Source organism: Eubalaena glacialis, chromosome 19 (genome assembly GCF_028564815.1).
Source record: "Eubalaena glacialis isolate mEubGla1 chromosome 19, mEubGla1.1.hap2.+ XY, whole genome shotgun sequence".
NCBI classification, from domain to species: Eukaryota; Metazoa; Chordata; class Mammalia; order Artiodactyla; family Balaenidae; genus Eubalaena; species Eubalaena glacialis.
Genome location: NC_083734.1, coordinates 1,665,044 through 1,684,691, shown reverse-complemented (window position 1 = coordinate 1,684,691; position 19,648 = coordinate 1,665,044). Strand labels below are relative to the sequence as shown.

General features: G+C 56.1%; 1 protein-coding gene across 8 annotated transcripts in view; it reads left to right on the top strand.

The window, feature by feature from the left end:
- Positions 1-1,124: 1,124 nt before the first annotated feature.
- FLCN (folliculin) overlaps positions 1,125-19,648 on the top strand; it is a 33,331-nt gene continuing 14,807 nt past the window's right edge. Inside the window, exons 1-13 of one of the 8 annotated variants that reach the window (XM_061176579.1) lie at positions 1,125-1,350; positions 4,841-5,048; positions 5,478-5,753; positions 7,010-7,156; positions 8,135-8,356; positions 9,204-9,364; positions 10,753-10,844; positions 12,336-12,526; positions 13,952-14,065; positions 14,857-14,980; positions 15,979-16,110; positions 16,225-16,330; positions 16,991-18,239. In XM_061176579.1, coding sequence (XP_061032562.1) covers positions 5,505-5,753; positions 7,010-7,156; positions 8,135-8,356; positions 9,204-9,364; positions 10,753-10,844; positions 12,336-12,526; positions 13,952-14,065; positions 14,857-14,980; positions 15,979-16,110; positions 16,225-16,330; positions 16,991-17,192 — 1,740 coding nt within the window. In that variant the 5' untranslated portion in view covers positions 1,125-1,350; positions 4,841-5,048; positions 5,478-5,504 and the 3' untranslated portion in view covers positions 17,193-18,239. Of the gene's footprint in view, positions 1,351-1,391; positions 1,489-2,864; positions 3,169-3,693; positions 3,715-4,840; positions 5,049-5,477; positions 5,754-7,009; positions 7,157-8,134; positions 8,357-9,203; positions 9,365-10,752; positions 10,845-12,335; positions 12,527-13,951; positions 14,066-14,856; positions 14,981-15,831; positions 16,111-16,224; positions 16,339-16,990; positions 18,240-19,648 lie in introns of those variants that run through there. The other 7 variants (XM_061176581.1, XM_061176576.1, XM_061176575.1 and 4 more) reach the window with 7 other exon arrangements.

Below are 19,648 nucleotides of genomic sequence, written 5' to 3'. Positions count from 1 at the left end.
GCAGTGGTTGAATAAACCTTCTTTCACTTGGGACCTCCATTAGCCTGTCATCATGGAAATAAGGATAATCTGAGCAAGATGGTGTCCTCCAGTGACAAACTGAGGAAGTTAATTCCTGGAATTAAAGTTCCAAAATGAAAAAGCAATTTTTTTTCTTGGCTTAAAACCTGACTAACCAATGTTTCGAGAACACCTACCACTAAGAGAAAATGGGAAATAACAAGATTACAGTTGTTGGAAATGTTTTCTTTTACAAATTGGAAAGGCACAGACATACTAGGAGGCTGCAAACATTTCTGGAACCTTTCCACTAAGGCTTTCAAAGAGCATTTGGCAAACTCAGTAAAATTCAAGTATGTGAATTGTTGATAAGAAAAGTAAACCTAGAACTCAGGATACCGCTGTGGATCCCGTGGCCAGAGGACAGACTTTTCGAGGCCACGCCTAGCCTCGTAATCCCACTCCCACACTTCTTCACCTTTTACCACAAGGTAAAAGGAGGCAGAAAACAACGCGTCGTCCGTCCTTTCCTCGCGTCCCCGCTCCGGCACCTCGAAAGCCAGAGAGAAGCGGCCCCGCAAGTCAACCACCGGCCCTCAGCCTCGCCCTCGGCCACGTCACATCACGACCTGAGGGCTTTCGGACTGATCTCTAAGTACACAGGCTGAATAAAAGGCGTCCAGGTTCAAGAAGATTATCACTCGATAACTATGTTTTTTTAGAAAACTTGACGCGCCCCTGGGTAGGGAAGAGAGGGAGCCAATCGCGCATGCGCACCCCGCCCCGCCTCCCCCCCCGGCGTCGCGCAGTTCGTGCGTCACCGGGCGACCGCGTCCCGCCCCTCCCCCTGCCCGCACGCTCCACCGAAGACTGGTTCCATCGGAAATTTAATGAAAACTAACGGTGAAACCAAAAGGAATTACAGCGTCCTTTATAACGTCGCGACGTTCTCCTTTCTTTCTTCCTTCGGTGTGGACTGGGAGCTCTAGGACAGATATATTTTTCCTCAAATCTCTTTAAAAAATGTTTTTTTAATTAAAGCATCCTCCCCCCCTCCTGGAATGGTTTCCTCCGCCGCCCCCGCCCGCGCGGGCGGAACCACTCCGGGCTTCTCGGTGGGGGCACGGGCTGGTGCGGCGCAGGGGGTCGGGCAGCCGCTCCAGCGTCCCGCCTGACTTTGGAGCTGCTGGGCTCGTGCTGTCTTCCCGGGCTGCGAGTCTGGCGGGGATCCGCGCGCCTCGCGGGGTGGGGGCGTCGGACCGCCCACTCCCCCTCCACGGCCCGGGCGTGGTACCGCCCGGCCGAGTCACGCGCGCCGAGGCGGGCGCGGCGGATTTGTGAGGGTACACGGTGAGGGGAGCCACTCCGCGAACCCGGAGGGAGGCCGAGGGTGTGGGGAGCGGGGTGGGCCGGAAACCCAGCAGGGGGGCGCGGCGCGACGCGACGCGACCTGGAGCTTGGAGCCAGGGCGGCTCCCTGGCCTGTCCGGTCAGTCGGGCCGCGCGGTCCAGGGCGAGGGGGGGGCCGAGCCCGCCGGCCGGGGAGGCCGGGCTGAGGGGCGGGGTCCGGCGACCCTGGAGCTGAGGGGGCGACCAGTATGGCGGGTGCGGTCGGGCGCGGCCTGGTTGCGGAAGGGGTGGGTCGCGGCGGCCGGAGGCACTGGGTCCCCAGCGCGGGGATACTTGGCAGCCCTGCGGGGGCCCTCGGAGTGGCCGGGGGACCCGGGTCTCCGAGAGGACATGCTGAGGCGCCAGGTTACCAGTGGTTGAGTGACAGTGGCGCGACGCCGCGGTGCCTTCGGGTGTCACACGCCTGCCCCCCGTGCAGGAGGCCGGGCCGCCGTCGGGGAGCTGCAGCGTGTCTGATGCGGGTCGAGAGCTGCCGTGCTCAGCGCCTCCTTAACCCTCCGTGGTCCTCGGGCGGACCGCAGTGGGGTAGAGGGACCCGGGCCAGGGTGCACCGCGGGAGAGGGTCGTGCCCACGTCACTGTCGCGGTGGGAGGGGGCGTGGACAGGACCCTACCCTTCAAGGTATAATGTTGAGTTTGTCGGGCGGGGGAGGGTTTCTGCCTCTTGGTTTCTGGAAGGCTGGTTGGAAAGGAAGGACTGCTGGGCATCCGGTAGAGATTGGAATCGGAGAGTGAGTGGAGACCCGGCTTCATGCTGCCCGAGTTCGGGTGCCACGGGCCGTAGTTCCCTCCCAGGCCTGTGGGGCTCAGCCTAAGGCTGGTGCCGAGAGAGGTATTTGGACCTGTTGGAGGTCACCTGGCTGGTCTGGGCTGGAGACGGACGTTCTTCCGCGTGCGTAGGTCTGGAGAGCTAAGTTTTATCTAGGCTGTGGCACCCCTGATCCCAATAGTCAGAACTTTTGTCAGACGGGAGTGCTTCTCATTTAAAACAAAGTAAGAGTAGCCCGTCCCACTTTGATCGTGGATGCTGGGAAGTAGCTTAGCAACATCACCTCTGCTCTCTCCTTCCCATGTAAGGGTGGGCCTGTGGTCGGAAGGGTTAAATGGGCATGAGGTGGGTGCTGCCCCCTAATAACCAAGAGCAGGAAGGGTGAGGACTTTATATTGTTAAATATCTTATGTTTTATATAGACGTTTAAGTATAAGTACCTGTGTCACAAGGGCTCCTTTATGAAACATTGCTGTAGACTTTGACCACAACATCAGCTTTCTGTCGCCTGCTGCTTACCAGGCAGGTGGCCTGCTGAATCATTCAGAACCACTTCTTCTGTGTGATGTTCTCATTTGAGGTTGGCTGTAAGCTGCTTGAATTTTTTTTTTTTTTTCCCCATGCCCACTGCTCTTAGAATTGGCTCTGATTTTTTTTCCTTACCTAGAAAGCGTCAGGCCTTAGAGCTGAGGTATTGACTGCCGTTGCACTGCCTGACTCGTTTGGAAATGGCCTTGCTGGCTGTCACCTGGGCGGGGTGGTGGCTGTGTGGTCCTGTTGAGTATAGAGGTTTGTGTTGACATCATCCACGAGCGTTCCCCTTTCTGTGGCAACAACTGTCCTCTCTCCAGGCAGCTCCTAATTCACTTATTTGTCTACCAGCCGTCAGCGTGGTGCCCACTGTGTGTCGGGAACTGAGAGAGTGATGGCTGGGCGTGAGCACTGCTGAGGGCCCTCCCCGAGCAGGGGGCATGGCGGGAGAGGCCGCGCGGTGAGGAAGAGTGAGCCGTTGGAGGTCTGGGGCGGCGTTCTGGGCCTTTCTCACCGGCCCTGCCCTCTTGGTCCTCTGCTGTTCGGAATCTCCATGGAACTCAGGGTCTTCCAGCTGAACGTCCTCCTGTCTTAAACTGTCTTCTGCCCCACTGCTCCCCTCCCTCCGGGAGCCCTCCGTGCCCTGGCTCTCCATGCCTTCCAGCTGCCCCTCCTCTCCCCTGTCTGATCCCCAGATGTCTCTTTTGGGTTGGCTCCTACTGACCCTCGCGCTCTAGCCTGTGCCGGGCAGGTGCGGTGGCCCCCGTCACCTGAGTGGTTGACCGCAGACATCGGGTGGTGGCAGAGCAAGCAGGCGGGTAGAGGAGTGGCTCCGAGTGCGGCCGCCAGCGGGAGGCCTCTCGAGGGCCCGTGGCGGGACCCGCCGGGCCCGGTGGTCGAGGGTGCCGCTCCCCGGGACCCGCTCCGCGGACTCCCCGCCCCCGCCGTGCGTATTCACACTGCCTGCTGCCCTGCCTCCGTCCTCCGGGTTCAGCGTCCCAAGCAGGTGCCTCTGACTGGCCAGGCCATGCTCAGGCCTGCGCCTGCCGACCAGGGGCTGAGCACAGAGCATGTCTGACCTTTGATTCTGTAATGGGGGGTGGCGTTCTCCAGAGAGAAGAGGGTTTGGATCCTGCCGGTGCCCACTACTCAGTCAGACGTTGGTAACTGAAATTGTCCTTCACTGTTTTGAGCCCGGCTGTCCAAGAGAACTTTCTGTGGTGATAGAAATGTCCCTCCCACTTTCTGTGCTGTCCTTTTAAAATGGTGGCCGTGAGCCACATGTGGCTGGTGAGACAGGAAGGGGGCTCTTCATCGTCATTAATTCAGATCTGAGCTGCCACACGTGGCTCCCAGCTACTGTCTAGGATGCTGTGGTCTGGAGAAGACGTGTTCCCACTTTAGCCTGACTCCCAGGCCCTGCTGTGTCACACGTGTCATGTCGTCTGGGCTGTCACTGTCCCGCCTCTGTTTCTCCACTACCTGCTGGAGCCCAGTGGACAGGCGCCCCACCTTAAGGTTTCCCCCGCAGAGGGCACGTGCGCCTGCGTCCCCGCCACGCCCTCCCCGCCCTCTGCTGCCCTCCTCCAGGGCGATTTTGCTCCAGTGGTCTCCGGAGTGATAACGGACTTTGCCTCACTGCCTGTCCTCTTTTGTCACCTTGACCAGCTCTTCCTCCCTCGCACGTCTGAGCTCTGGGGCCCAGGTCCCCCAGCCCTGACTGCCCCACTCCCATTTCCCATGGCCTGTCCTCATCATCTCCACTGGAGGCTTAGTAGGCGCTGCTCTCGGCCGCCTTCTTCCGTCTCCCACGTACCCTGCTTCCCTCTCTGTGCTCCACAGTCCGCCCGTGAGCAGCGTCTGCGTATCTCTTTGGGACACAGTCACGCTCTGACGGTCCTCAGCGCCTTCCCCCGCCCGCCTTGGCCCGGGCCAGCTGGCTTCCCTGCGTCCACCCTGGCTCCTGCACAGTGGCCAGAACGATCTTTTAAAATAACATTCTAATTTATTGTGTTTCTCATCAGAACCCACCGAAGGTTCTCTAATCTCTGAAGAAAAGTTCAGGGTCTTACCATGGCCTAGAAGGGTCCCTAAAATCCACCTCCTACTTGTCTTCTGCCCTCGCCCCCCAGCTCTGCAGACATTCAGACCCCGTCACGGCCCCTCCTCAGCCCCCGTGGCGCCCTCTGTTCCTTCGGCTGTCACCTGGGAGCCCTGTCGTCGGAAACTACATCCCACCTCCTCCGGTGCTTCTCTGCCCTGGACCCCTGTCCTTGTGTCCCTAACGCGGTCACCGCACGAGAGGAAGCGGTGTGCCACGCGTCCCTGCCCGCCTGGAAGGTAAGCTCCGTGAGGCAGCATCACATCACCTGAAACGTCGCCCGGCACACGGGAGCCGCTCCGCTGCTGTCCATGGAACAGATGCCCCCAGGGCGTCGTCGCGTGTGTGTGTGCGTGTGTGTGTGTGTGTGTGTCCCCATCTGCCCACCTCGTGGCCCTGCCGGCACGGTCCTGACTGAAGGGTTTCTGTGTGATCCCGCGTTATGTTTCCCCTCCTCTTTGTCCTAACTCCTTGTGGGCAGGGACGGTGTCTGCTTTGTGTCCCCTGCAGCCGATGCAGTGCTGGCCCAGAGTGGGTGCTGGGCAGTGCTGCCTGGCTGGGTGACCGGCCTCTGCTGGACACAAGCCCGTTGAGGACAGCAGAGGTCGCTGGGCTCCGGAGCTGGCAGGCTCTGGGGCCAGCTCATGGCATTTCCCTCCTCTCCCCAGCAGGCCTGGCCCAGTCTCCAGGGCACCATGAATGCCATCGTTGCGCTCTGTCACTTCTGCGAGCTCCACGGCCCCCGCACGCTCTTCTGCACAGAGGTCCTGCACGCCCCGCTCCCGCAAGGGGCGGGGAGTGGGGACGGCCTTGGCCAGGGTGAGCAGGCTGAGGAAGAGGAGGGCGGCATCCAGATGAGCAGCCGCGTCCGCGCCCACAGCCCGGCCGAAGGGGCCAGCGCAGAGTCCAGCAGCCCGGGGCCCAAGAAGTCGGACATGTGCGAGGCCAGTGTCTCCTGGGGCGTTGGGGCTCGGGCTTGACCTCCTGGGGGTGGGCAGGAGGCCGCACGCTGTGGCTGTGGCCTCACGGGCGTGGGCCATGTGGTGTGCGCTTGCTGCTTTCCTTCCCTCTGGTCCTTTCCCTTCATCCCAGCTTTAGCTTTTTCAAACCACTCTGGGCCAGCAGACACTGGCCACCACCATTGGGTCTGCCTTTCCGGCCTCCCCTCACTCACTCATGTCCGTGTGCTGCCTCCTCGGCTCCCGTCCCCTCAGTCTGGCGTCCTCCTCGTGGGCACCCTGCCCGCTTTGTGAGCTCTGGGGGATGAAGGTTAGGTCTCCACACCAGGCCGCTTCTTCATGTGGAGTCCTGGGTCGGGACTGGAAGTCAGGGTGGCGTTGGGCCTGTCACTGCAGGGTGGACAGAAATCCAGCCGTGTTAACTTGGTTCCACTGAGAAGCGGTCGGTGAGCTCGAGCTTGACTGATTGATTGTGAGGGATCGAGGGCGGGGAGCAGAGGTGGGGAGGGCCCTCCGCTGTGATCGGCCGCTCCCTGTGATGGAGAGGCAGGCAGGAAGGAGGCCTGGGCGGCGGGGGGCCTTGGGGGCGTGTCCTTGAGCTGGAACGGCCTTGGGAGGCGTCCTGCATCGCCCAGGGAGGGGCTGGCTCCGGGGCCTCTGTGCGCAGTCCCAGGTTGGGGGCTGCTGCTGGGGCGCACAGCCTTGGCGCCAACGTGACGGTGGCTTCAGAGGGGCAGCAGCCAGGGCCGCCGGTCCGGTCCCTTCCCCATGGCAGGGGGTCTGAGCGTGTGTTCTCAGGCGGCCACGCCAGTGCCAGAGTGTGGCAGCCTCCCTTGGCACGAGGTCCCTGCCAAGTGGTCGTGCCCAGATCGAGGACGGAGGCTCCGAGCCTCAGTTTTGCCGCCTGTGAGGTGGGGATTCTCCCGGTAACTCTCACAGGTTTGCTCCTTGGATTAGGTGAGGTGATGGGTACAGAGCTCTTCGGGATCCCTGCTGCGTAAGTGCCAGTAGATTAGGTCCGGTGACCTCCGTGCTCAGTAGATTCGATGCCCTCTGACGACCTTTGTGATGTGTGCATCCTGACTTTCCTACTCGGGAGACACGGAAATCCTCAGTCAAGTATAACTCTAGGAGCCGGTTGTTTTTATGCGAAAACAGATTGAATTTTCTGCTTGAGATTTGCATAAGAGTCAGCGAGCGTGTTGCTGGCTAACTGGTTTTCTTTTCTTTCTTGTGGGCAGGGCTGCCGGTCACTTGCTGCAGGGCATCCCGGGTACATCAGCCATGACAAGGAGACCTCGATCAAGTACGTCAGTCACCAGCACCCCAACCACCCCCAGCTCTTCAGCATTGTCCGCCAGGCCTGTGTGCGGAGCCTGAGCTGTGAGGTGAGCACCCGTGACCTGGCGCCTCTGCGAGAGTTGCTCACGTGCACGCCAGCACGCCCTGAGCAAGCTCGGTGTCGGTTATGGGAAGGAAGGCAGACGGCAGCCCGGAGACGGCCGGGCAGGTCCTGGAGATGGCAGGGCTGGTCTCCGGAGTGAGTCACGTTGCACCCCGGTTCGTTGCTAACTTACCGTTTTAAGCACCAGGTTTTCATTATTCGTTCTTCGTGGACGTGTTGCTAAGGTGTGAAGTGTTTGTAGGTGTGTGGCTCCCATCACATGTCACCTTCTTATCGTCTCTGTCACGTCACAGCCTCAGTGCTCATCATGTGCTCTCTGAGCTGACCGAGGCATGAGTCTGTGTTTCTCAGACACGTGGCTGCCGTTGTCGAGTTGTCTTAGCTTCTGTGTCTTTGTCACAGAGAGTTCACAGTCTAGTCGCTCACACTTCCTGTCACTGCCCCACTTGATCGTCCTCACTCACTGCTGCCATGTGCCCGCCTGGCTGTGTCCCTGCTGGTGGGCAGCTGATGGTGTCTGGTGGGGTTGCGTGTAAGAGTGGGTGTGGTGTGAGGGAGACCCAGGTTCTCTCCTACACATAACATATGCAGATTTTTTATTACGTGGACTCTGCAGTGGCTGTTTGGATTTGCCAGTTCTTTGGTATATTCCAGATGAGTGATGTTGGCAAATCTGAGCCTGGGGTAGATATAATACTTGTATATGAGTTATTTATGACTCAAGGTAAGAAAAATTAACGAACCTACTGGTCCTTGGGTTTCATGGTAACAAACGTTCTCTTTAGGAAGTTCCATCACAGGAGAGATGAAAGCAGAGTTTTCCTTTCTCATCCCTGCCCTTTCCACTCTCCCTGTAACTGATGCTGATTAATTATGGCAGAAAGAAAAGTCTGAGCGGGAGGGTTTGACTGCTGCAGCGTGCAGAGGGCGGTGTCCTGGAGCGGCTGTCCTTGTGTCCCAGGTGTGCCCCGGCCGCGAGGGCCCCATCTTTTTTGGGGACGAGCAGCATGGCTTTGTGTTCAGCCACACGTTCTTCATCAAGGACAGCCTGGCCCGGGGCTTCCAGCGCTGGTACAGCATCATCGCCATCATGATGGACCGCATCTACCTCATCAACTCCTGGCCCTTCCTGCTGGGCAAGATCCGTGGGATCATCGACGAGCTCCAGGGCAAGGCGCTCAAGGTGGCCCCGAGGCAGGGCAGTGGGTGGCGGGGAGGGAGGGCTCTGTGCGAGGGGCCAGGAGCAGGGCGGCGTTCCTGCCTGGGGGTCCCCTGGCCGCCGCGGAGTCGGAGTCGCGACGATAAGCCCGGGGTCAGCCGGTCCTGCTGGCTTCAGTGGTCTCTCTCAAGTCTGTCACTGTCCTGTTTCTCATTTGGCTCTGGCTTTGCTGCAGTCAGATGCCTAGTTTGATCCCCACTGTCTCTGCTTCCTCTGACCGTCATTTCAGCAGCCTGTCCACTAACGGTGTGGCAGACCCGCACCTACCGTGCATCTCCAGCGACGGCCCTGCACCTCCGGGGCCGCCCAGGATAGGCCGGTGGTGCTCTGGTAACAAGCAGTGCTTAAACCCCAGCGGCTTGTTTCTGTTCTGTGTCCATCGCAGGCAAGCAGGGGTCTGCTCGCTGTGGTCAGGCTGGGGTGGCGTTGCTGCTCAGCTGCCTGCTGGGGTGCGCAGGTGGGGCTGGAGGCCTGGCTCCTCTCCCCTCCTCGCAGGAAGTGGTCACGTGTCCCGCCCACACAGGGTCTGAGCAGTGGACGCCCCCCGTGCCTGGGAACGGGGGTGCCTGGAAAGCGCGGACGCCCCCTGAGCCCCGTCAGGTGCCGACTCGTCGGCGTCGGGGAGGCTGCAGGAGAGACTCCTAACTGAGCCTCTTCTCAGGCGGCTCCTGATCCAGCTGGGGGACAGAGCTGTTCTCTCTGGGATGAGACCGGGGGCCCTGCTTTGCTCTTGGTCCAGAGAGCAGACTGGGGCCTGGGCTGCCAGCTGGTCTTGTTGTTAAGGGTCTTTCCCCTTCCCCTTGTGTGTCAGGTGTTTGAGGCGGAGCAGTTTGGGTGCCCGCAGCGTGCCCAGAGGATGAACACTGCTTTCACACCGTTCCTGCACCAAAGGAACGGCAACGCTGCCCGCTCGCTGACGTCCTTGACGAACGATGACAGCTTGTGGGCGTGCCTGCACACCTCCTTCGCCTGGTAACCAGACTCGGTCTTCTCGTGGCTGCTGGGGTGTTGGCCGGACTGTGCCTAGATTGGAGGGGGACAGTTGCTGACAGGCCTGTGCTGTGACGCATGAGTCCTGAACTGGGTTCGGTCCTCCTCGCCCCTGAGTGCATGGAAGTCGCGTTTAGGCGGAGCTCACTTCCCAGCGATACTTTTAAGGTGAAGTTCCTAGACCAAGACTAGTGGTCTCCCTTTTTGTGAGCAGCAGTGAATGCTTGTCTTGCACAGCGCTTGTGAGTCAGGACTCGGAGCTGGGCTGAGCTGGGCCGTTCTGGCCCTGGTTCTCAGGCGGAGCTGCTGTCGTCTGAAGGCTGGGCTCCCTCGGGGCCGGCAGGTTGGTCTGGCCGTGGGCGGGAGGCCTCTGCTCCTCGCCGTGGTCGTGCGGGTGATGGCGGGGAGAGTGAGGTGGGCTCTGCTGGCTCTCGCGACCCAGCCCCAGCGCACACAGGCCTTGCCTGCACCTGCTCTTGTTAGAAGTAGCTCAGCCTAGGCGGGAGGGGAGGACCGGTCTCCGCCTTTGGAAGGGAGGAGTATCGACAGATTTGTGGACACACTTAGAAACCACCACAGTCTGTCCTCCGGCCACAGATTGTTTCTGTTCCTCTCACTGCAGGATATGTTCCTTCCAAAGACCCCCCAGATTCTCATTCCTGTGCAGCATCACCTAAATCAGGTCCTGGTGTGGGTGACGTTCCTCTGTTCCTCACATGTAAATCCTTGAGTGCAGCTCCTGAGAACCTGCAAACTAAAGAGAAAAATATTTGTCTCCCCCACCCGACATACAGTTCCTCTTGTCTTTTAGAAATTATTTTAATTTGGGAAATTTTCAGACAGACCCAAAGTATAATACTACAGCGAACTTCACACCCTCCTACTTTAGCAGTTAGCGACATTTTACTGCTTTTTTATCTGTCCTTCACTTTTTTTTTTCTGGAATGTTTTTTAAAGCAAATCTTAGTTGTATCACTTCAACCATAAACCCATTATCACATCCAACAAAATGGACTCATTGCTTAGCATCATCCAGCCCAATCCACATTCACTTTTCCTGCTTTGCCTCAGAGTTGACTCTGGCATTGGGACCAGTGCACCACCACACAGGGCGCAGATCGTGCCAGGCCTCTTAGTCTAGAGCAGTGCCTCGTGCGCCTCTGCCCCAGCCTCCCTGCCTTCTGTTGGAGGCCTGGGCTGTGTGTCCTGTAGGAGCCCCTCTGGCTGGTAGAATCCTCGTGGTGGTCCTCAGCTCGTTCTTTTATGCCCATGTTTTCTGTTAACCAGTTGTTAGCTCAAGAGGGTTGATTGGCTTCGGGTCTAGTTTTCCTTTGGGCGAGAACACTGCATAGGTGGCACTTTGTCCCCAGGCTCCTGAAGGCGTGCGGCAGCCGGCTGACCGAGAAGCTCCTGGAAGGCGCGCCCACTGAGGACACCTTGGTCCAGATGGAGCAGCTTGCGGGTGAGCTGGGAGGTGCTCGTGCTGGCAGCCTCTGCCGGCGGTGGCCTGGGGTCGTTCGTGCTCAGCTCCCCTCTCCTCCATCCCAGCAGAGAGGAGAGCTGACGGAGGGGACCCCAGAAGCAGCGTCCACAAAAGCTGGCCCGTTGCTCTTCGTGGTTTTATTGTGATTTCCTGCCTCATCTTCCTTGACAGTCACGTGTAAGCGTCTGTCCGGGCAAGTTGGGAAAGACCACCCCCGGGGCTGTCGCTCTGGAGAGGTGGGTTGAGTGAGGCTTTTCTGTCGCTATTGTACAAGAAGCACTTACTCGGCCTGTCTGGATGGGGACCTGCTCTCTGCTCTTCAACAGTAAAATGTTGTGCTTTATTCAGTTGGACCCGAGGTTTTCATCAGGGCGGTGGTTCCCAAGCCTCCTGGTAAACTGGGCCTCCCTCCCCAGGTTTGCAATCAGATCTCCACATCTGGGTGTTCTAAGTAACTGCCCAGGGGAGTCTGGGAGTCTGCTTTTCTTCTGGAGATGATTGGGTTTTCAGTGACGTAGGTCCAGGACCTCAAACGTGGGGCGGGGTGAACGAGGCTCACGATGCCTCTTGTGTGTCCTGTGTTACAACGTGCTGCTTTTTGCAAGTGATTGGCCTTAACAAGCTGGAGCTGTTGCGAGCTGGTCCCTGCCGTCCGGTGACTCGCGTCCGAGCAGGCTGCCCTGCGAAGGGGAGGGCGGGCTGGCTCGTCAAGGGCAGGGCTCGCTCAGAGGAGACAGAAGCGCGGCCCGCTTTCACGCCCTCACGGTACGGTCGGCCCGGAACCGTTTATCGTAGCGATTACACGTTTCTAGGTTAGTGAAGGTGGCGAGGGCAGTCTGCTGGTGAGATTTATTTGCACGGAGAGCCGAGTGTGTCGGGAGAGAGAGAAGCGCAGGCGTGCAGTGCTCACTGTCACGTCTTGGATTGTATTTTGGTCGCAAGGTGAGCGTGGGGGTTCAGAGCACACGCTGCAGCTGTACAGACTTGCCTTCCGCTCCAGGCTCCAGGATGTGTGTGTGCTGTGTGCACAGCAGGACCCCTTCCCTCGAGCCGTGCAGTGAGGATGCTGCAGTCCTGGGGTTGTCCTGACGATGAATTGAGGTAGCAGGTATTCCCTTCTGTAAGACGGGGAGAACAGTACTGACCCAGGGCAGGCGAGAGGATTCAAGGACAGAATGTGTGGACATCTTCAGGGTAGCGCCCACACGCTGTACCGTCCTTATCGTTGACTTGACTTTTCCCGCCGGCAGTGGACACAACATAGCAGACTGAACGCCCTGGCCCACCCCAGGACTCCAGTGGCAGCAGGTAGTGTAGACAGCTGGTCCGAACCAGAAATCAGTAGCCTTCTGGCCAGTTTAACCACGGGATGCCTTGGACTGAAGTGGTCGTGTGCAAAGACTTGCATCCAGAGAACGAAGGAATCTAGGGCCGCACGTTTTGTAACTGAATGTGTTGTCTGTCTTGCAGACTTGGAAGAGGAATCAGAAAGCTGGGGCAACTCTGAGGCTGAAGAGGAGGAGAAAGCCCCTGTCTTGCCCGAGGGGGCCGAGGGGCGGGAGCTGACCAAGTGCCCAGCGGATTCGTCCTTGCTCTCAGACTGTGGAAACTGGCAGCCCCGAAAGCTCTCTGTCTTTAAATCCCTTCGGCACATGAGGCAGGTAGGTGGTAGAGGGGTAGAGCCCGGATCAGAAACTCAGGACAAAGCCCCGTCCTCTCCTTCCGGCTCATCTCCATCCAGCACACCTTGTCCTTTGGGTCTGTTGTGTTCAGGGGTGACCAAGAACCTTCTTGGTGGGTGGCTGAAGATGACAGGGGGCATCTGGGGTGTCTTAGCCCCAGGCTCGGTGAGGATGGAGGGGGTTTCTCTAAAGGCCCAACGGTTGGCTTCTCATAGTTCTAATCTTGTCATTCTGGATCCTTCTAAAGGAATTGAACAGCATTGTTGGTTTGCACACAGCATAGATGCTTTGCAAATTGTAAACAGTGGCCTTTCTTACAAAGAATTGGAAACAACCTGAATGTACGACCCTAGGAATTGCATCCGAACAATGGCCCATTGTTCGGTAGGAGCAGGAGCCTGCCCTGCAGTGTGTGTGTGTGTGTGGGGCGGGGGCGCGGGTGTGACCGTCGGGGATGCTCGCCGACGCCACGGGTCTCACCACACGGGAGGGCAGGGGGGAGTGACCGCTAGATCACAAAGCAGGCTGTCCTTCCTTAGACTCTCTCTCTGTTTACTTTTACATTGAGCATGAATTCTATCAGAAAACAGTTATTTCTATTTTGGAAAATGAAGTAAAGCCTGATTTACCGGCAGGTGTTCTGTGGGGCTTTGGGGTGAAAACCATTCATTGAGATCGTCCTTGATTTGGCTGCAGTCCTGTTGATTACAGTGGGTTACAGCTAATGGATTGCAGTGGGAGGGGATCTTGAGTTCCACCGGAGGGGGAGTCCCTGGGGGCTGGTGGGCTTTGCTGAAAGGCAGTGTTACAGCCTCCTCTCTTTTTCTGGCCATGTTCACAAGCCCTAAGACAACAGGCTGAGCTCTTCTAGAATGTCAGTGCCGTGGAGTTAATTAGAGTTGATTAAAGCAGGATAAAAACAGGACAGATGAGGAAGTCACAGCCCCTAGACTGAGAGACTCACAGCCCCAGAGGACGTGGTTAGAGGCTGGGGCTCCGGACGTGGATCTGCTCAGCGGGGCAGCCCTGGGCTGCCGGCATCGAGACCGAGCTCTTCCTCGGTGCTGAAGACTCACAACCCTGGCTCTCTTTCGAGTGGTTAGGCCAAAGTTAAGGGTGTAGAGAGAGAAGGTACATGTTGCAAAGAGCTAATACTTTGCTTCCAGTCTTTAAAAATAGAATTGGGGAAAAGATCTTGAAGTGTACAAGAGCTCTGGGGTCGGACCTTCAGGTGTGAGTACAGGGCCATCCCTCCTCCTGGTTTCGGGCAAGTCACCCAGCCTCCCCGAGAAGATAGGTGACTTCCTTTCTCCTGCCCGTCTTCCTTCACTCTACAGAGAAAGTTTCTAGACGAACACACAAATAACTTCCTCTGGACAGAAAGTAGTGCACCGTGTTTTTCAGGTCCTGGGTGCCCCATCTTTCCGCACACTGGCCTGGCACGTCCTCATGGGGAACCAGGTGATCTGGAAAAGTAGAGACGCAGACCTTGTCCATTCAGCCTTTGAAGTTCTTCGGGTGAGAGGATCTTCTTTCCTTTGTGTTTTGTGGCAGGACGGTATTGGCCTAGTGGGTTTTTAAAAAATCTGTTAAGATGTGTCAGAGACTCATTGCAGACGTTCATGCCTCAATCTAAGATCTGTGTTTTTCTCCAGTGTTAAAAATGGTATTCATCTGTGCTTTCACTGCCGAGGGCCCAAGTTCTATGCCTGGTCAGGGAACTAAGATCCCACAGGCTGCGCAGCGCGGCCAAAAAAAAATGAAAGAAAAAAAAAGGTAGTCATTTTTGGCTTTGATTTCGAGCAAGGAGTCTGTGCTGTTCTCGTAGACTGACCGCTCTCCCATCCGCCCTTCCCCAAGCCCTGCGTCCCTTTGAGAAGCCACCTGTGCCACAGAGGCGGGCCTGGGTCCCCGCGTGGTCCTCTGCACAGAGCCTGATGGATGGGCCGGCCGGAGTTCACGTGTGGCGTGCTGTCTCCGTCCCACAGGTGTAGGGGGTGCCAAGGCCCAGGTCCGGCTCTGAGCGTGTGTGCGTGCCAGCCCTCTGCCTGGGCCCGTGAAGGCACAAGACGAAACAATCTCTCAGACAGCTTAGAATCCCTTTGGCGGGTGAGGGAAGAGACAAACATCTGAGAAGTCGGAGAATGATGGAAGAGTTAACCCTGCAGAGTGGGCTGGGATGAGAGGGACCGGGTGGGTGACGCCTTCTGGGAGGAGAGGGCTCTGGACCGAGCTGCAGGGGGCTCGTGGGGTGTGGGTGAGGGACTCGGGCGGGGCAGCGCTCAGTTCTGGGTGGTTCTGTCCTTCAGACCATGCTGCCCGTGGGCTGTGTGCGCGTCATCCCTTACAGCAGCCAGTACGAGGAGGCCTACCGCTGCAACTTCCTGGGGCTCGGCCCCCACGTGCAGATCCCTCCCCACGTGCTGGCCTCAGGTGCGTGCCGCGTCGGTCTGGGCTGAGCCCCTGCACGTCAGGGCTCAGAAGTGAAACCACGTGACTGGACCTCAGCTGCGGGTTTGAGGGCGATGCCTGCTGGCCTCAGGCGGGAAGACCCACGTTGCAGGACCAGCTTTCCCCATGACATTGGCTTCTAGTGTCTGTCTTGAAGATGGGTGGGGGTGGGGCTGGGCAGCTCACGGGTCCCAGTCCTGGGGCCCTGAGGGGGGTTCAGGAGGCCCGCTGGACTGAGCCCCCCGCCTCGTGGTCTTCCTTCCTCTTCCTGTTCTCCTGTTTCTATCTGCCTTAAGTCCGTCCCTGGTGCTCTTCAGCTCGGTGGCCCTTGCTCTGCTCCCCTCCGCCCTCAGGACTGGCGAGCTTACTGCTCTAGACAGAGAGCCAGGGAGCTGATCGGCATCCCTCATTCTTGGTTTGGGGGTCAGGAGTCAGCACATCCCTTTGTGGGTGCACATCCCTGCATCTGGCACGTCTAGGCCTCCTCCAGGCACATCCGTGAGCGTGGTGGGAAGGTTGGTCACAGAGCTGTCACTCTCTCAGCAACCAGGCTGGGCCGTGAGTCCAAGAGGCAGCGTTCAGAACACAGGCTCTAGTCTCAGAGATGGGCTTGATATTGTTACCACCACTAGCCGTGTGACCTTGTGCAAGTCACTTAGCTTCTCTGAGTCTGTTTCCCCGTCTGCAAAATGGGTTATGTTGTAGCGGGACCACTCTCCCAGGGCTGTTTAGTATTAGGCCAATGGAGGTATACGCAGTAATTTGTAGTAATATAATACAGTGCATTATTAGCTTAACTGAGTCAAAAGTGAACCCTTAACTCTATTCACAAGCTACGAAAGATTTTAAGTGCCAGAGTGTGCAGCTCAGGAGGCTGGAGTTTTCCCCAGATGATCCGAGATGATTGGGAGGCGCACAATGAGGGGCTGTGTCCCGGGGTGAAGAGCACTTGACGGGCAGCGTGTGTTGTGTCGCCGCAGAGTTTGCTGTGGTGGTGGAAGTGCACACGGCCGCTCGCCCCAGCCTGCACCCGGCCGGGTGTGAGGACGAGCAGCCCCTCAGCAAGCACGAGTTCGTGGTGACCAGTGGGAGTGCTGTAGCCGCAGACCGAGGTGGGTGCCGCTGAGCAGGGCTGCTCTCTCCCCGGCGAGCGGGCTCGGGGGAGGGCTGAGGCCGCCGCTGCCCGCCCCGTGCTGACCCCCCAGCTGTGCCCCGCTTGTCCCCAGCTGGCCCCACCATCCTGAGTAAAGTGGAAGCGGCTTTGACCAACCAGAATCTGTCGGTGGACGTGGTCGACCAGTGCCTCGTCTGCCTCAAGGAGGAGTGGATGAAGTAAGCAGGTGCCGCCTCGGCCCCTAGAGGCTGTGCTTTCGGGGAGGGCTGGGCTGCCGGCAGCAGGAGAAGCGGGAGCCGTTTCCAGAGGCAGAGGTGAGGCCGTGGCCACTGCGGGAGGGGGTGCGGAGGAGAGGTGCAGGGCTCCGCCACTTGCTGAACTGGCTGGGTGACCTTGAGCAGGTGAGCCCGCTCCCCTGAGCCTCAAGCTGCTCTGTGCTCTCCAAGGGAAGCAGTTATTTTTGATGCTTAGTTAACTTAAGAATTGGAAGGTCGGGTAGCAGATGTTCCCTCCTTATTAAGCAAGTTACTGTATTTCCTCCCGCCTTCTTAGTAATTTTCTGTCAAATTTAATTAGTCAAACATTGTTCTGATTTCAGACAGTACAATGGAGCTTAGGAGCCACCTGTCCCTTTTATGAATGGGAGGAACATTTGTCTTTTTAATCTCCCTGTTTGGCTGCACCGGCGTTAGCACCGGTGGGGAAATGGGAGACCCTGGGTGCAGGCGCGAGCTGCCACTATGCTGTGCTGTCTCTCCTGTTTCAGTTCCCGCTCTGCCTGTTGAGCCGTTGCTGGTCTTGAAGCCGTTTAGGCCTCAGGACCAGAACTCTGCTGACGGTTCTGCGGTCGCTGAGTGTTTGGTTTTGGTTTTCTACAGCAAAGTGAAGGTCCTCTTTAAATTCACCAAGGTGGATAGTCGGCCCAAAGAGGACACACAGAAGCTCCTGAGTATCCTCGGAGCGTCTGAGGAGGACAATGTCAAGCTGCTCAAGTTTTGGATGACAGGCCTGAGTAAGACCTACAAGTCACACCTCATGTCCACGGTCCGCAGCCCCATGGCCTCAGAACCTCGCAGTTGACCCCATCCTGGGACTCTGTGTCTGGGTAGGCCTCCTGGGATGTGGTGACGTCCATCCTTGCCGTGGAGCTCAGACACAGGTCTCTGATGGCATTCTCAGGCTGTCCTCCCGTTTCCAAACTGCTGGCATGAAGCTGTTTCCTAGTAAGGAATGGAAAATGTTGGGGCTGAACTTTGCCCTCTGTGTGGGATGTGGGCCTGGTGTTGTTCTTGGCACCATCCCACAAGCTATTTGAATTGCTCCAGCCCTGAAGAGGGCAGTGGGAGACTTGTGACAGTTAGTCCCCTGCATTCGCGCACCCCTGGGAGAGAAGAACGTGAGGAAGGTGTGCATCTCATGCCTCTCATGGATGCTGATCTCAAAATTTACAGGGAAACATGTCAGGCCAGCTCCGCCTTGGGTATCTTAGCCGCAATGTCATACCCTCTCTTGTGGTTGAACCTTTCTATTCTGAAGTTCAGCAAGGGTTTTCCAGGTAGTGCATGCATATGTGAGTTTTGTGAATTTTCAGGTTATGTTCTGATCCGTAGTTATTGTTAGTAATCTGGTTTTAAGTTAGGGCTCTGGGAATGCCTTTTGGGGTGGAGTGGATGTTTTCCTCATCTTTGAATCATCTGGAATTCGTGTTCTGAAGTTATCTGACGACCAAGTCTTCTGGCCATGCTCTTCTTTGGTTGCTTTGAAATTACCCTGTAGCTTGAGGACAAACCCTGATCTTTTTTACACAAAGAGGATACTTTGCTGAAATGTCAGATGGAGTCGTTTGACTGGCCTGGCTCACTGTATGTGGAGTTGAGAAACCCATCATAGTTTTATCCCATATCACTTTGCCCTCTATTGCTTCTTTAAACGTTTACATTTGGCTGCAGTTAAGTTTCAGAGTATGGTAGTTTAAGACAGGTTCATCGTCCCTGTGTACATTTTTAATAAGGATTCATGGTTTGGAAGGATTTTCCGGTAATTTTGCTGATTTGTTTATAGTTTTTTGTGTTTAATTTATATTTAACAGAAAGACCATGTTTATATGACTAGGTATCTGTATCATGCAAGAACATTGAAATAATAAAGATATATTTTTATAAACTGTTGACTACATGGTTTTATTGGTTTGATACCTCAGATTTTCTTGGGATCAGTCATAGAAAATAATATGGTTAAAGTAACACCAGTGATATAACTATTTTGGAACTCTGTACTCTACTGAAGGCTTACAATTTCCAGGGGAAGACTTAGTAAACTGTGGTTAATTTTCAGTCAGTTTTAGCTCATAGTACAGTTGCAGCTTCCTATCTCCCACCCCCAGCCACATGGCAGGGCCGTACACGTGTTCTTGGAGCAGCTTGCAGGAACGAGGGTGGGTAAAAAGGATCCTATCCTCTGAACATCAGGGCTCTGTGCCTGATCGCTGATGGCTGCTTCTGATTAGAGTACAGACGAAGAGGGGGCAGCCACTGTCGCTGCGCCTCCCCCTCTGGGTGGCAGCCTCTTCCTGCTTCATTTTTGCCTTCCACCTCTCAGGAGCCAGACATTAAAGAGTAGGGCACTCAAAAACAATTGCATGTATGAGAAAATTTAACAGTGACTGTGCACATCCAGGGAAGGGCTCAGGAAAGACCTGAGAAAAACTGAAGTTTACACCTCCAGCTGATCCCTGGCAAAGAGCCTACAACAGTAAAAATAAATAAACAAACCAGTAAACCCTGGGGAAGGGGGAGAATCTGATTTCCAGAGTTATGCCGTTATTAGATTTCAATGCCCAGTGTTCAGCAAAAACAACAACAAAATCACAAGGCATACAAAGAAACAGGAATGTCTGTTGAAAGGAAAAAAAGAATTCAGAATCTGTCCATGAAAAAGACTTAATGGCAGACATATTAGCCAAAGACTTTAAAACAACTGTTAAAGATGCTCAAAGAACTAAAGGAAAATGTGGAGAAAGTCGAGAAAATGATGTGTGAACAAAATAGAAATTTCAAAGACAAAACCAAAAAAAGAATCAAAAAATATTCTGGAGCCGAAAACTGCAGTAACTGAAGTGAAAAATTGACTAGAAGGCTTTAAAGACAATTTGAGCAGGCAGAAGAAAGAATCAGTGAACTTAAAGATAGGACAGTGGAAATTATTGAGGCTAAGGAACAGAGCCTAAGAGATCCACGGGACACCATTGAAAGGACCAACATATGCATCGTGGGAGCCTGAGAAGAAGAAAGAGAAAGAGGCAGAATATGTGAATAAATAATGGCTGAAAATTTTCCAAATTTCCTGAGACACATGAATATAAACATATAGGCATACCTTAGAGATTGTGAGTTTGGTTCCAGACCACTGCAATAAAGCAAATATTGCAATTAAGTGAGTCCACACGAATTTTTGGTTTTCCATTGCATGTGGAAGTTATGTTCACACTATACTGTGGGTTTTTTTTTTTTAATAAATTTTATTATTTTTTGGCTGCG